This window comes from Periophthalmus magnuspinnatus, chromosome 21 (genome assembly GCF_009829125.3).
Source record: "Periophthalmus magnuspinnatus isolate fPerMag1 chromosome 21, fPerMag1.2.pri, whole genome shotgun sequence".
Taxonomy (NCBI): Eukaryota; Metazoa; Chordata; class Actinopteri; order Gobiiformes; family Gobiidae; genus Periophthalmus; species Periophthalmus magnuspinnatus.
In genome coordinates this window covers 27,047,600-27,065,373 of record NC_047146.1, presented here as the reverse complement: position 1 = coordinate 27,065,373, position 17,774 = coordinate 27,047,600, and the positions used below count along the sequence as shown (strand labels likewise).

General features: G+C 39.9%; 1 protein-coding gene across 1 annotated transcript in view; it reads right to left on the bottom strand.

Moving 5' to 3' along the window:
* Positions 1 to 845: 845 nt before the first annotated feature.
* wnt6b (wingless-type MMTV integration site family, member 6b) overlaps positions 846 to 17,774 on the bottom strand; it is a 41,947-nt gene continuing 25,018 nt past the window's right edge. Inside the window, exons 3-4 of the mRNA XM_033986943.2 lie at positions 8,306 to 8,607; positions 846 to 3,375 (exon numbers count right to left, since the gene is read on the bottom strand). Of these exons, the coding sequence (XP_033842834.1) occupies positions 2,914 to 3,375; positions 8,306 to 8,607 (764 nt within the window). The 3' untranslated portion in view covers positions 846 to 2,913. The remainder of the gene's footprint in view (positions 3,376 to 8,305; positions 8,608 to 17,774) is intronic.

Below are 17,774 nucleotides of genomic sequence, written 5' to 3'. Positions count from 1 at the left end.
CAAGGTCCTATCTCGCCATGGTAAGATGGAATAGAGTCACGGATCTGCTTACTTTCATTGGCCTTGGCTTGAAATGTTATACAATATGCCTGACCATTACATTTTAATAATCCAAATAACAAGCTTTACATTTTAATAGATTATTGTTTCAGACCAAGATTTTAGTTGTTTGCATACCTGACAATTTCAGCTTCTCACTAGCAGTTTTCCTTAGCAACAATTCGTTGTCCTCTGGCCCATCGTTGCTGGATTAAGGAGGCAATCGCAATATGTAAATTTCTTCCCGGGACTTTAAACCAGGACGAGGGGGCCTTTTCACGCTCACACATCTGGGAAATTGACCAGAAGAAGTCAGACTGCAGATGGCGCTGTTTAAACTAGCTGAACTGACACGTCACAGCAACATCATGTGATTACTCTGAGGAAGATCTCTAGGGAGCAGTTAAAACAAATTCTGAAATTCAATATATTGCTGAAGTAAATTTAGATGATAAACAATAATATTGAAACAAATTTATGCCACTGACAGAAAAACCCTATTCTAATGAGCTCAAATAAATAAACAGCTGAATGAAACACAGAAGTTATTAACTCAACCTTTTACATCTTAAATCTTATCATCTAGCAAAAAAATAAATAAAATAAAAATCAAGCACAATATCATTTCAGCCTTCAGTAGATGAAGGGTAAAACATTATTTTTACCCCCAAAAAATATCGTTTCAGCCATCATATACTGAACGATAATTTGATAGTGATACTGATTATCGTGGTAGGACTAACTGTCGGTACGAAAGCAATGGTCTGTAAAAAATAATCTAAAATAAATTAATTGAACCTCTTTTGGACTAGAAGGAGTTTAGATTTTATTTTGGATGAAAGTCATAGATCGTGATAGACATGGCATGTACAGTGAAAGGCATACCCTGTGGATGATCTCTGTGGATAGGAATAAAGATTGAATAATGGGATTGTGCACTTGAAAAAACAAAACAAAACAAAACAAAAAACCCAATAGTAGATACAACAAGATGATTATTAAATGTCAGATCATTCTTTGATACATACTTGATGATTGTGATGAAATGTGGGACTACAGACTGTTTTTAGCTAAACATTTTTGTTTTTTTTTAAGATATGAATGGCCAAATACAATTACAATAAATAACATATTAAATGTTGACATATTCAAGAGATTGCTGTGGTTTAGAAGCAGAGGGATAGAATAATAAAAATGAAAATATGTTGAGATTTGAAATCGAGTAACTAAGTGGTCTATAAGCAATATTTTGTATGGGAGTCTGTTGTGGTGTATTATTAGCATGATGGTGGAATTAGAAACATGTCTTGAAGCTACAAATAGAAACCATATAAAAATACACATGTTTAAACCTTTACAGACACCTATCCAGCACACATTCACACAAACCGGACAAAGTTAGCATCCAAAGTGCATCATTACATTAGCCCTGTACATCAGAATATACAACATACGGCAAATACATAATAGGAATACATAACCATTGTTCCTCGCACAACCCCGACTGTGAGGTGTCCACGGTGCTCGTCCAATCCAAAGTGCTTTGAGATAAGTGGGAAAGAGTAGTCTTATGTTTTCATATTTGTACACAAACATCATATAAATAATAATAATGACTTTATATGGGTCCTAATACTATATATAACATTATGGAGTGACATGTATCATAGAACTTACTTAACAAGGAGTTATTATACAGAGTAAAACTGTTATTATTATTATTATTATTATTATGGATTGTAAAGTATTTTCTACAATTAATAGCAGGCTAATCCTTGAAATGTTATGATGATTTTGTTCGTCAACCAATCTGATGCCTTAAAGGTGCACTATGTAACTTTTCTTGTGGAGGGTATACCACTTGTTTTCTCCATAGAGATGTTATTCATGGTTTTAAGTCAAATAATTCCTTCCTAATTCGAAGGTGTTTGTGAGGACTGTTTTCCATTCAGAATATATATCTTTATTTGAATTGCTTAGATGGTGATGAAGGCCTGTTGCTATAGCTTGGACCCCATCAATTACTTTGCCAAGACTCTAGAATGTTTCATAGTATGACATTAAACTTCACTTCCTTGGCGCCACCTAGCCAAGTTACAGGTCAGATCTGTGGGGAGTCAAACCTGCTCACTGTAAAGGGCATGTTTGTATGAGTACTTCTTTACAAATCAAACACCTGAATTGAATACAAGTTGGTGATGTTCAATGCCATACTGAAGATTATTCCAAGCAAAGCATACAGTATCTCCATGGAGACAAGCAGGTGGCAGACCCCATAACAGACAGAAGCTCAACTAATTCATGTGCATGTGACATAGTGGTAATACTTGTTGTCCTTACATTAAAAAAAACATGTGTAGATAATAATTTGTTTCAATCAGTCCAAAAACACCAGAACTGTTGAGTTGTCAAAATTATTAAATGCCACAAATGCCAGAGAAATCCCATGTATCTGAACCGTACATGCTGCAGCGAGTTCCATAATAAGCTCTGTGTTTCAGCTTGTTTGATAGCAGTCTTCTGGTGATAAAAAGAGTAAATGATTTCTGTCTCTGGCTGCAAAAGAAACATACACATTTTCACATTCTTTGGTCCTTTTCCACAGACAAAAATAGGTAGTTTATTCTTTTCAACAAGTCCCTTTTTTACACGGGGTCCTGGAGTTGTTCAGTGCATTGAAATTCTGTCAATGCAACCTCAAATAATGTTGTCTAGAGTGGATGATAGGACTGATAAGCCATGTATATATTCACAGTCAATATCCATTCATTGTTGAATCTCCACTGGTACAAAAGTCTAGAAGAGGATCTTAAGTCATTAAATGTGGTCCAACTTTAGTCCAGGCTTAGTCCAGGTTTAATCCAGGACTTGGGATCAGTGGCACATACTAAGCTCGTTTCGGACCAGGCACTTTTTGCACTGTACCACACAACACCAGTGAAACCTACACAAGCAGTTCTCTTCAAAAACAACCGTCTCCTCTTTGTACCCTCTCTGACAGCACAACAAATCACATCCACTTATATCCAGGGCGGTGCTGTTACAAGTGCGCCCCCTAGTGCCCAATGAGCCTGTTTTACGATTGGCCAGGCAGAAGTCCGGAGATTCATCAGAGTATATTAGATCCTGTTTGTCTGGCGGTTTGATGTTTTGGCCCACCGGGATAAGGGTTTTGCCATCATTTCCACCCATAACTTTGGAAGCTCCTTTGAAGCGCTCCAGAAGGCGGTCACCCACTTCCCGAAAATGAGGCATCTTCTTCCAGCAGGTTCGGAGAGTGCAAGAACCGGAGAGCCCATGGCATTTGCACTCAGTCCTCATGTACAGCTTCACTGCCTGTGAGGAAGAGCAGAGACATAGTTTTAATCTTTATATTTGACTTATATTTAGGCTTTATTAGATTAGGGATGTCACATTACAATAAATAAACTACAATTATTGACACCATGACCAAACAACAATGAAATCCTTCATTTTTTAGCACAGTGGAGGCATGACCTGAGAGTTGCGAGGTAACTTGGAAGGTATACTCTCAAAATTCTGACTCCGTATTTGGTTATTCCTTTAATTGAAAACTGTATATTTTTGTTATATTAGGTGAAAAACACAATAAACCACAAAATTAAACACAATTAAATCTGACATAAAATGTTGTGAATCTTGAAATCATGACAAACGGGGCAATGGGGTACCAAGTTGGTTGCACAGTTTAGGCTTACCTTTCATAATATACAATGAATTAACATAAATTATTATTATTTATTACATATCATGTGTCCTGTTACTAATGTCTATAGTGTAAGGTGAAGGTGGTGAAGGTTTAGGCTTGAAACAAAAAAGAATAATATTTTAGGGGTTTCCTGTAACTTGTTAAGGTTAGGTATACTTTACTGTCCCTGTACAGAAATATTTGTTCTTATTCTCCAATGCCTATAGAATTGTCTAAGAATGTTTCTAAACAAGGATCTTGGTCAGGAGTGCCCAGATGGAGAATGATCATATTTTAAAATAGCAATACAGAATAATATTTCCGTGCACTATGTAACTTTTGTGTTGAATAAAAAAAATACTAGATGATACACGATTACCTGCTTCAACTGCATTGCACAAGGATTTGGCACAGCATTTAAGTTTTGTTTTCCTGTAAAGAGAAGCTCTCACTTATTGGTTGCCCATGCACCTTTTTTTATCACCACATAAACAAGATCAAATATTCTCCCGAAAGCTACAGGTGGACTTGAATTGAATAAGGGGTCACAAATCAATTTTTATAACACATAATATTTTGGAATCATCTTTAACATAACCACACCGTGACACATTCAATAAAATATTTAATAAAACTTGTCACTTTTCTGTTAAAGGGTTTCATAATTGCTTTTTCCATTGAGATATTACTGTTGCCAGGAAAGATCCATTGCATGGCATTAAAATAATATACTCTGCTTTTGTTCAATTATGCATGTTTATAAAGCTTAAAAAACTTGCAATCATGCATTCTTACTTTGTAACTTGGCCTGGTGGCACTACATTCTTGCCTCCACAGAGATAGTTATGTTTAATGCCACATTGTGAAAACAATCCAGGCAAAGCAATAACATCTGCATAGAGAAATAACATCTCCATTGAAACAAGCGGATAGCACTTCAGAAAAGCTACATAGTGCCCTTTAAATTTAACAGTAAATGAAACCTGTTTTTGGAGTGATTTTGCTCTGGCTTTTGACATAATTTATTATATGCATTTATGATCCACATCAAAGAACACGCTACTGCAGGACAATCAGGTAGCACACACACTGATAGATAGGCAAGATAAAAGTAGATGCTGTTAAGAAGGAATTCAGCTCCCATCCCCCTCTTCTCTCTCACCGCCTTAGGCCTTTTACCATGCAACAAGCCTTGACAACAGATCATTCACTTATATAGCACATAATTAACCCATCACACATGCACACACAACCAAACCAATAGACAGTTATTTCAGCTTATTACAACACATTTGAATCCCCAACTCCTTCTGTATGCAAGCCTCCACTTAGGTTCTTAAATTGTTTGTTCACTAACACTGAAGTTGAACTGGATCCTGATCCTCTCTCTCTCTACCTGTCTTTGACCTCACATGAAGTGAACTTTGCAACTCAGTGATTTGCTTATGCATGCGTAAAAATGTCTTCTGCAGCAGTCTCAATAGAAATATATTACAATGAGTAGCCAGTTTTTTATCAATACTGTTCCAACATTGGTGTGAACGTGTGAAAATGAAATGGAATCAACAGCTATCTTTCTTTATTTATTTTATCAAGACATGCAAAATATGCTCCCTGGCGGTGACATGTTTAAGGCAATGTGGCTGTTAGCATGTTTGTAGAACATCTCTACTCTCGTTCTCTCCTATCTCTTGCAATGCAAAATACAAATATTCAAGATCTGATTATACACCCCAGTGCACTGTCTGAAGCTACCAACAAAGTATTTGATCTATTGACCGAAAAATCTGCACAGTATTAAGTATTAGCACAGTATTAAACAATGATTATATATATATATATATATATATATATATATATATATATATATATATATATATATATATATATATATATATATATATATATATATATATATATATATATATATATATATATATATAGGCGTTCACAGGCCAGCCGAGAGACATAGTCCCTCCAGCGTGTCCCCCAGGCCTCGTCCCGATGAGACATGCCTGGAACAGGCGTACAGGAGGCATCCTAAACAGATGGCTAACCCACCTCAGGCTCCTCTCGACGTATAGGAGCAGCAGCTCTACTGTGATTGAGTTCCTCACCCTATCTCTAAGGGTGTGCCAAGCCACCCTGCGGAAGACACCCATTTCAGCCGCTTGTATCCGCGATCTTGTCCTTTCGGTCAATACCCAAAGCTCATGACCATAGGTGAGGGTAGGAACGTAGATTGACCGGTAAATCGAGAGCTTTGCCTTTTGACTCAGCTCATTCTTTACCACAACAGACCAATACAGCGACCGCATCGCGGTGGACACTCCACCGATCCACCTGTCAATCTCACGCTCCATCCTTCCCTCACTCGTGAACAGGACCCCAAGATACTTGAACTCTTCCACTTGAAGCAAGGACTCACCACCCACCCGAAGAGGGCAAACCACCTTTTTCTAGTCGAGAACCATGGCCTCTGATTTGGAGGAGGTGATTCATCCCAGCCACTTCACAGGTGGAACAGGTCTGACTTACTGCCGGCAATGCGAACACAGCTCCTGCTCCGGTCATACAGGAATGGGACAGCCCTTAGCAAAGGGGCGCAGGGGCAGCAGTCCCAGGCTTCCTTCACCCTAAACATGTCTTCCAGCTCCTCTGGTGGGACCCCAAGGCATTCACAGGCCAGCCGAGAGACATAGTCCCTCCAGCATGTCCTGGGTCTTCTCCCAGGGCCTCCTCCCGGTGGAGCATGCCTCCCCAAATTCCTCCCAGCCCGAGTTTTTGCCTCTGCGACCACACGAGCCACCTCATGCTTGGCCCACCGGTAGTCATCAGTCCTTATAGTCCCTATATATATATATTTATTTATTTTTTTAATCAGGGTTGAGATTCTAGTCAGATGGAGTGGGTGACCGCAATACAACGCCTTGGGACCGTTATCCAGATGTGAGTCAAGAGTCACGGTCAGAATAGTTGGAGCATATAGCCTTTTGTGCACAAATTAATATTGTTTCCACATAATAAAGCAACTACAACTACACTACATGCAAATAATCCAAAGGTTCTCTTATAGTACATTGACTTGTCAGAGCAATAACTCACCCACTCACCGCCTCAATAAAGAGGGACTTTAAACTTGTACAAGAGCTGTGGAAATGTAAGATGCCTGCTGCCTCTAAGGCCTGAAAACCAAATGTGTGGCACGTTCTTGTTTTTGTGTTGGAGAAACTTGACTCTTGTCAGAATATCAGCTTACAGCGCTACACAAATATGACTGCAGGACATGTCTTTCTCTCCTTTTGCATGTTCAAGGAATGATGGAACATTCCAGAGGACAAGCTGCACCAGGGTGAGCCTCAGATGTGAGAGTGGAATAATGTAAGAGGGATCAAAGTCAGTGAGGCCAGTATAAAACATATTTCCTCTGATCTGCTTTTAGCCACTCAACAGGGCAGGATTTGATAGTGAACAAGTCTGACTGCAGTTTTCAGTCTGCCAAGGGGTAAAGTCTTTGCAAACTTAAGATTGTCTCTAAGTTGCAAATTAAATTTTTACATTTTTATTTATTCAGTTTCAGTCCATTCAATCAATATTCTATGTACATAGTATAAATAATGTGGTTTATATAAGATATATTTAGAAAAAAATTGTTTTTATACCCATCCTTCAGTACTTCAGAGACCCGATCTTGAGCTAGACTAGACTAGTCAGGATTACAGTAGTTGGAAGATTTTAGCTATTGTGCATGTTTTGTCTTGTCATGATAGTTACTATATCAATTTATCATTCAATATATTCTAGATTAACATTTTTTTAAGGCTCAGTATATATCATCTGTATCTTTTCTTTGCACTAGTGGGGAAATTTTTCTTAATCTTACATAGTATTAGACCTATATAATGACATTTGAGCTGTAGATGGTCCAATAATTTACTTACATATCATATTATACTAGAACTAACTACTTAAGTGTTTCATTGTACTCTTTATGTAAAGAGTTTATTGTGATCATCCTGTTTACTGCAATTAGAAAGAGTGTACTGTGATTACTGTGAAAAGTAGTATCATTTCATTTCAATGTTATTGCTTATCGATATATTTTCAGAATCAATTTATACTTCAAACTTTGATATGGTGACAGGCCTATTTTTGGATTGAAAGGGGAAACCAGAGGGTGTGAAACATTCAAAATCTGCACAGAATCTTGATTTAGGGTTTACTGAAAGGAGCTGGAGGATTTGCCTACTGTGTATTTTTTACAACAATGCACTTAAGGGACCTCTACATGATTTTGTTCCATGTCTTTGAGAAGAATTTGTGTTGTTGATTGACAATTAATCAGTTTGTGGTTAGCATGTCCGTGGTTAGCATGATAGTTGTTTTTTGCTTTAGCATGATGGCAAACAAACTTTAAGTTGTGAAAATTCATCACAGCGAATACTTAAGATGCTAGAAATACATACGGTAAGTGAGGAATATATATATATACATGCAAACAGTTTAAAATGAACTAGTTCTGTTTTTCAGTAAAAGGCTCAGCACCTTTAAACTTACCAATCTCCCTGCTTCATTATTATGCAGGTCTATTAGTGTCCTGATGTCGCTCTTCCCTCTTCTCCTTTTGGCGTCCATGAACTGTTTGGACTTCTCATACCCAAACTCCACATCGTCCCCGCAACCCCCCCACTCCCACTTGACCCCATCCCCCGGAGTGTAGGAGGAAGGTCGTGGAGGAGCGCGGTTTCGGGTGGCCTCACACCCACACTGCAGCAGGTCGCCCATACTGCAGGCCTGGGTCACTGTGTGGGTCACTCCAGCAGCCGTGATGGCGTACACAAATGCTGTCTCACGGATATCTGAGGGGAGAAGAGAGTTTATTAGCTGGTCCTTATGCCCACAAAATAAATACAACAAATAACAAGACAATTTAACAAAGAAAGAGAAGAAATGTAATTATAATTTGTAAAGGATATTCTCTATGGCACTGATACACATCTACTCTAATATTTAAATTGCTGGTTTGACAGTGAAATTGCTTGGATAATAATCAATACTAAATCTTTGTAGGAGCTCGATTTTAACTTGAGCAGGTATCAGTACTGAAAAAAGGAGTAAGTCAGTCAAAAGGTCATGAAGATGACAGAGGTGACATTAGCTCAGTTGGTAGAATATTTATCCACTTATCCGAAGATTGGCTTTTCAAATTCCACATAAACATCATTGGTTGAGCAGTCAGATCCACTGACCCACATGTTGGCGGTGTGATTCTAGCTCATACAGATAAATGCTGTCATTGTGTTCTTGAGCAAGACACTAAATACACCTCACCCCCAGTGTCTGCATATAATGCTGTATGTGTGGGAATGGGTTAGTGGTTCCTTGATATAAAGCGCTTTGAGTGTCTTGAAGGTGAAAAACTGCTATATATTAAAAAAAATAAAATAAATGTGACCAAGACATTTATCAATTGACCACAACTGTCAGTAGCAGCCTGTCAGCAGCAGTCAACAACACACGAATTCTACACGGAAAGGCCCTGACCAGCTAAGAACTGAACCAGAGACCTCCTTGTGATGAGGTTCCCTATTTTGATGCTGAACTATATCAAGACTGCCTATTTTCAGTTACCTGAGTATGTTCTGTATAATTTAGAAAAGACTTTTTGAGCATCGCGTAGGCAGAAGAGTTAAAATGCCATTTCTGTGTTCCCGGTTCATTGTCTTTGCTTGCAGAGATATTTCCCATAGTTCGACACTGCACCACACCACAGCTGTTGGGTTATTTATGGTTCCCAGCTTAGAACTAAGACTTGACGGCATGCCTAACCAAAACCAACAATTATCATCTGTCCCCCAATGGCTACTGTTGTGTTCTCACCTTCCCATGCACTCATTTTATCCATGGACAATGCAAACTATATTTACTCAATTTGCCACAACAATAATGCTATAAAGAGATGTAGGATGTAGGAGGCATTAAACTTATCTATCTCCAGAGAAGCAGATGGCATTACAAGACCAAGATATATGTCAGATCTAAGGAGAGGTGACTCGCTCACAGTAAGAATGCATGTTTACTGTGGAACATTTTTAGCAAAGTAATAACATCTCCATGGAGACATGAAAGTGGCTGACACAAAGCCAGAGAAGTTATGTGCAGTGCAAACCTAAAATATAAGGTACATAAAATTGAGAAGCCTAGGGATTTCAACAATTAATTTTTTTGTAGAATAAAATCAATCCAATGAACCTATCCAAGAGGTGAGGTTTTCAATTTTATACATCAATTTTGTACAAAGTATACATCACTGACAAAGGCTTAAAAAATTGTGATTTAGCAATGACTGAAAAAAACAAACTGCTCACCTTGAGTGACTCATGTTCCTGTGTGTTTGCCCTTTTGTAAAACAATGAAACTGGATATTTGTTACTGGGGGGGGCTGAAAAACACTACGGATTTCTGCAGAATCAGTGAGCGAAGCACTAAACTGTTAATCTGAGGTGAGATAAATACAATTTTATTTGTAAATCATAGATGACCAGTGAGCTCACATGTGTCACTGAAAAAAACAAATCTGATTGCACAATCACGTTTGACCTAGCTTGAGAGGCAATCTGTGTATATATATATATATATATATATATATATATATATATATATATATATATATATATATATATATATATATATATATATATATATATATATATATATATATATATATATATATATATATATATATATATATACACACACACACACACATATCATTCTGGATTCTCTAAGACAGCTTTCTCCATATTTTTGGGATTATCCTGGTAACAATGTTCAGTGGATATTTTAGCAATCCATCAGAAACTTGCTTAAATGAGAATCTCTTGGTTGTTAGTATTAGTATTAGTAAGTATTGGAAAATGTGAATGAACTGTGAAATTACCCATAAAAGTGCAGAAAATATCAATCCTTGTTCAATCTACTTCTAATCAGCTCTTTTCTAATAGCTTTTATTATGAACAATACACTCAATATTTTTTTTTATGTTGCATAACAAATGCGAGAGTGCCGTGTGATCAGACACGCACTGCCCTGTGTCTCATATCAATCCCAGCTGCACTCCCAACACCCATGGTCTGGTATGATCCAACAAATGTGAAATGTGCCGTTAATATTATTATTGTACATATGCTAGGACCACGCCTTAATGTTTTCACATCTGAGGAGAATCAAGACAGATTTACAGAAGCACAAATGTAGTGTCCATTGAAACATCACTTGTATCTACATACTACTACACATCTAAGTCATAAGTGATATGGGGTGATATTGTGGACATAATGAACTGTGTTTTGTTTCATTCACACATTTAACACACAAACCCTGTTTTTAGTCTCTCAAACTGAAAACACTCTGTTCCACCTTGTGATGTCATATGGCAATACAGGAAGTGCTCCACTGTGTTTTTAAACTCCGTACACCTTTACAAGAATCATTTGGATAATTGTAACCCTGGTATTGCCAATCTCTACTGAACTAAAGGTAAAATGTAGCTGTTAACTTGAAAACTACCGCTTCATGAGATCACAAGGTGGAGCAAAGTATTTTAAGCTTTAGAGACTTAGACAGCCTAATAATGCAGGATTACTCAAACATGTGTGAATGAAAACGCAACGCCAGGTATGTTTTTGATGTAGTAACAACATTATAACATAGCTTAAAGCTCCTAAGAGTTAATTTTGAGTAATATATAGCGAAAAAGAATTATTTTGGACAGATAACTAACCAAAATTCATATGGGCCAGGGATGTAAGTCGAAGAGGTTATCAAAAAATAACTGATAGTATCTTAATTGTTTTGGATATATGCAAAATTCTAATCTTGAGTATTTAGCCTATAATAGATGATAAACTTGAAAGCCAGATTTAAAACAATAAAAACAAAGTCTTGGGCTCTTGTCAAACTTAAAACTCTGATTCTTGCTTTAAACTACAAGTGTGCCAAATTTTCCCTATATACTAACATGTGCTAATAAAGGTGTTTTGACTCCTCTGATTTAATCGCATGCAGTGTTTCTCAAACTGTGGTAATTCAGGTGGAACAGCTCTTCTGTATGTGAGTTAGCCTAATTTAGAGTTCATTTGATCCACCTTTTGTCCTTCTCTGGATATTTCTGGTTTAGTCCACTTTTAGACCCGGTTTAACCTTAGACCTTGAATAATTCTTTCATATATTTGGCTTAGATCTGGCAGTACTCGGAAAGCCAAATCTTTTCTTTAGTGGTTCTTCGTCTGAAAAACTTGAGAGCCAATGATCTTTTATAAACATCAGTAAGGCGTCTCTCTGGGTAAACTGATATGTGAAAAAGAAGGAAATTATTTCAGTTTTCGATTTTCCTTCGAATTCCATACAAATTCTCTGTGCTATGGGTAGCGCCCGGGCCTGTCTTGATCAGTCTGCAAGAATTAGCACATATTATTTAAATCTTCTTTTAACTAGGTGATTATATTTTAGTGTGTGCTTGCGTCATGGACATAAAGTGTGGTGATGGAAAATTATATGCGTGTTTGGTTTGATTGTTGTGGTGACATTGTACTGAGTGGTCATCACATCAAGTGCATTTTCCAAATCATATGAGATTAGGATCTGGTGATGACAGGCCCCAGCGCACTATGTTACAAGTCCTGTACTGAATTACACTCCACAATCATTGTCGTAGGAGAGGAATTTAGGCAGCCTTTCTATTGACTTCTATTGGGGCACATTAGTAAGTCATTTGTTCTGTCTATATCATGAATGCAGTTATGTATGTTAAGTGTCTAAAATTAAAAGTACATGGCCATTGAGATACCCATTCAAGACTCCATCAATCGTGGGACAAGATCTGTTACAGTAACAAATACTGAATATACAGCAAATGATATATTGCTATAAAAATATTACCATAAATAATAGTATTAACACTGACAAAATAACCATAAAGAAGGAATCCCCTGTGAGTGCAAAAACATGTACGCACTTGTCAGTGCTACAACAGGTTTTGATACATATTATGCTAGTATAATTGTTGTTTTGCAGAGAGAAGTGTATAGAAAAGTTTTAGAAATTATTCAGAAAAATGATCTGTGTCTTCAGACATTGCTATGTAACTTCTGATCTGCCTCTTGCTGTGTGCCAGACAGGCAGACAAACATGAGATTTCTTTTCTTCATATCTGCTCCTTTCCAATCATGGAAATGTCTGCTGTTTTCACACACATGCACACAGGCAGGTTAACGACAGCATTCATCTGTGGCAGCTGGAATTGCACCGCCCCATCAGTTTGTTGTATTTATATATTGTGTGTGTTGTTTATTGCTTAACACTTACTAATTGCCTGGAATGTTCCATAGTATGGCATTAAAGCATTCCAATGAAAGCAATAACATGCGACCACAGCACCTTTAATTTTACTAAAGACATCATTTAATTTACTTGAAGAATCCTCCAATTCAACTCACTGTTTTTTTTCCCCAACTTATTATCTCATGCATGGAGAAGATTTTTTGTGTCAATTTCGATAGCTGTTGTAGAAGCCAATATCCCAGCACCCCTGACAATATAAAGCACTGTAAAGTTAACAAATAAAATGAAAGGAATACTTCATTTGTCAACATGCTCAGAAAGGGCATAGAATAGGTCACAACGCTCTCATCTTTGTTTTTGGCATCAAATATAAGCCAAGCGTGTCTGTGTAGACCCTCAGTCGTCCAGGTCTGATCCATAGCAAACAACGAAGTTAAATCTGTCAACTGGACAAATCTTGTAGGAGTGAAGACGTTTCGCTGCTCATCCAAGCCGCTTCTTCAGTTCTGGTCAGAATGCTGGTGGCCACTGCCTTTAAATCTATCTGAGGGGAGGGGCTAACTACACTGAAACTGTAAACAGCTATTGTCTCCAGTTTCAGCTGAAACGACCCTATTCAGCCCTTAACAACCCTGCTATTGTTCTCATTGTTCTGGGTCTGAGGATGGAGTTGTAGATGGGGGAGAGGTTATGTCTCAGGCCTCCATTTCTGTTTAAGGAAGCATTCTCTTTCCTAACAAAAATAGCTTCTTTAACTCCTCTCTCAAACCATTTCTTTTCTCTGGCTAAGATCTGAACTTCACTATCTTCAAAGGAGTGGTTAGTGGCTTTAAGATGGAGATGCACGGCGGACTGGGGTCCAGAGGAACTCTCCCGCCGGTGTTGGTACATCCTCTTATGGAGCAGCTGTTTAGTTTCTCCAATGTAATGCTCACTGCACTCTTCACTACACTGAATGGAGTAGACTACATTACTTTGTTTATGGCTCGGAGGTTTGTCCTTAGGGTGAAGCCAAGTGTCTTTCAAAGAGAAGCTGCCAAAACCCTTATGTGATAACCAGTTGCTGCTTACAATATAGCCGCCATAGGGCCCTATGTGGTATTTAAACATGGCAATGATCAAGGAAAATATATTAATATCTGTCAATAATGATAAGAGGAGGGAAATCTGATCTGATTTCTAACATATAAACCAAACAGAACAAGTTCAGAAAAAAAAACAACTTACATTTGTGAACTGTCATCTTTATTCTTTATTCAAAGTTGTGACACCAAAACGTTTAAAAGCCAATGTGTAAGTTAGTAATCATACAAGCTTATCTTATTACAAATGTCAAGGTTTATATAACGTGTTTTACTTTCTTTATTTTCAGTTGAGGATTGAGGGACAAAAAAGGTTAAGTGCTCGGAGGTTGTTGTTTGAATAGAGGGTGAATCTAGCTTGAGGATGTTTTGAAGTGGGTGGGGTGGCTACAGAGGCGTCCAGCAGCGTCAGAGCAGTAGGAAGGTGAGTGTATGTGTGTGTAACCCTTGCACTAAATCACTCAATCTGAGTGTCCAAACTGAATTATATTAAGACAGATACTGTAATATGCTACATATTAGGCTCAATACACTGCCATCCCCAAAAGTATTCATGGGTTTTATCTTCGCGTCATATGCAACATTTTGAGGACATTTTCCCATTCAAAAGATACAATATGGTGTTTTAAATTGTTAATCGATATGGCAACGTTCAAAATGTTTCGTTATTCTGAAACCCATATATAAAATGTTATTATACACATTGCCTGGCCAAAAAAGTTGCCCCCTGGACTTAACTAAGCAAATAGGTACGAGCCTACGAGCCTGGTCAGGTCTAGGTTCAGCAACATTATGTGCTCAAAGAATGAGGTCAGCTGACTACCTGAATATACTGAATGACCAGGTTATTGAATCCATCCATTTTCTTCCACTTTATCTGGGACTGGGTCGCGGAAGCAGCAGTTTCAGCAGGGAGGTTCAGACTTCCCTCTCCACATACACTTCCTCCAGCTCTTCCGGGAGGATCCCGAGGCGTTCCCAGGCCAGCCGAGAGACATACTCCTTCTGGCATGTCCTGGGTCTTCCCCAGGGCCTCCTCCTGTTTGGAGGCATCCAGGAGGCATCTGGAACGCTCGAGCCACCTCAGCTGGCTCCTCTTGGCGTGTAGGAGCTCCTTACCCTATCTCTAAGGGGGCGCCCTTAGAGATAGGGTGGAAGAAACTCATTTCGATCACTTGTATCACCGCAATCTTGTCGTTTTGGTCATTACCTAAAGCTCATGACCATAGGTGAGGGTAGGAACGTAGATTGACTGGTAAATCGAGAGCTTTGCCTTTCGACTCAGCTCCTTCTTTACCACAATGGTCTGATACAGCAACCGAATCACTGCAGATGCTGCACCGATCCGCCTGTCAATCTCAGGCTCCATCCTTCCCTCACTCGTGAACAAGACCCTGAGATACTTGAACTGATTTGGAGGTGCCGATTTTCATCCCAGGCACTTCACACTCGGCTGAAAACCGCCCCAGTGCCTGTTGCAGGTCCTGGCTCGACAAAGCCATCAGGACAACATCATCTGCAAACAGCCACGATGAGATCCACTCCAACATGCACTGGGAACAGGTCTGACTTACTCTATAGTCCCAGAGCACCTCCCAAAGGACATCATGAGGGACACAGTCGAATGCCTTTTCCAAGTCTACAAAATACATGTGGACTGGTTGGGCAAACTCGCATGAGCCCTTGAGCACCCGATGGAGATTATAGAGCTGGTCCAGTGTTCCGCAACCAGGACAAAAACCACAATGCTCCTCCTGGATCTGAGGTTCGACTATCGGTCAGATTCTCCTCTCCAGTACCCTGGAATAGACCTTAATGGGAAGGCTGAGGAGTGTGATTCCCCTGTAGTTGGAACACACCTTCCGGTCCCCCTTCTTAAATAGAGGGACCACCTCCCCAGTCTGCCATTCCAAAGGTACTGTCCCTGACCGCCATGGGATGTTGTAAATGCGAATCAACCAAGACAGCCGCACAACGTCCAGAGATTTAAAATAATCAGGAGGGATCTAATCCACCCCTGGAGCCTTGCCACCGAGGAGCCAGTGTGATGGACGAGTTCGCCTCCTCTGCTTCCTCCTCAGAAGAAGTGACAGTGGGATTAAGGAGATCCTCAAAGTATTCTTCCCACCCGCACTGTAAACATTGCTGGTGAAGCACTGCTTCCCCCTCCTGAGGCGTCAGACAGTTTGCCAGAATTTCTTAGAGGCCGACCGATCCTCCTCCATGGCCTCCATGAACTCCTCCTAGCCCTGAGTTTTTGCCTCTGTGACTGCACGGGCTGCGACATGCTTGGCCTGACGGTACCTGTCGGCTGCTTCAGGAGTTCCACAAGCCAACAGGGCCTGATAGGACTCCTTCTCCAGCCTGACCGTATCCCTTACTTCCGCATCCACCACTGGGTTTAGGGATTGCCACTGCAACAGGCAACAAAGACCTTGCAACCACAGTTTCCATGTTTCCAACCTCCCCCAGGAGAAGGGAGAAGCTCTCCCGGAGGCGTGAGTCTGTCTGTCCAGCTTCCTCCTCTGCCAGTGTATCCAACTCACAACCAGGTGGTGATCCGTTGACAATTCTGCCCCTCTCTTCACCCGAGTGTCCAAGACACGTGGCCGAAGATCAGATGACACGATGACAAAGTCGCTCGTCGACCTCCGACCAAGGGCGTCCTGGTGTCCACAACAGTGAGAGATGTGTCCCTGACTCGAAGGCACAAGGATGCCACCCTCTTGTTCACCGGGGTGAACTCCAACACATGACGACTGAGCTGTGAGGCAATAAGGAAACCCACACCAGAGCCTCTCCCTATGGGAGAGAGAAGTGACGGGTCCAACCCCTCTTGAGGAGTAGGCTACCAGAGCCCAAGCTGTGCGTGGAGGTGAGCCTGACTATATCTAGCCAGTACCTCTCAACCTACTGCATGAGCTCAGGTTCCATTTCCCCCCAGCAAGGTGACATTCCCCATCACTACAGTCAGATTCTGTGTCTGTGGACCAGGCCACGGAGACACCTGTCCGTTGCCCAGTCCTCTATGTACCCGACCCCAATGAGACCCTCTGCGGGTGGTGAGCCCATTAGAGGGCAGACCCACATCGTCCTTTTGGGCTGAGCCCGGCTGGGCCTCGTGGGTACTAGGTGCTCGCATTCGAGCCCCAACCCTACGCCTGGCTCCAGGGTGGGGCAACGTCACAATCCTTGTTTTATTTCTCATTATGGGGGTCAGGTTATTCCATCAATGGATTTTTTTCTTCCCTGATGACACAGGCATATTCTAGGATGACAATGTCAGGATTCATCAGGCATTGTCATTGCCATTTCATCAAATTGTGATAGAGTGGTTCAGGGAGCATGAGACATCATTTTCAAACATGGATTGGCCACCACAGAGTCCAGACCTTAACCCCACTGTGAATCTCTGGGATGTGCTGGAGAAGGCTTTGCAAACAGAAGTAGGACAGGTGGGAACATGCTCAATTATTTAAATAATACTAGTGATAAAGGAACAGTCATTTTAGGGGCCCAAAGATGACCCCACATTATAATATTAGACACTTCAAAGGACTGCAGTAAGATGTTATGAGATCTAAGAGATGCTATTAGTGAAA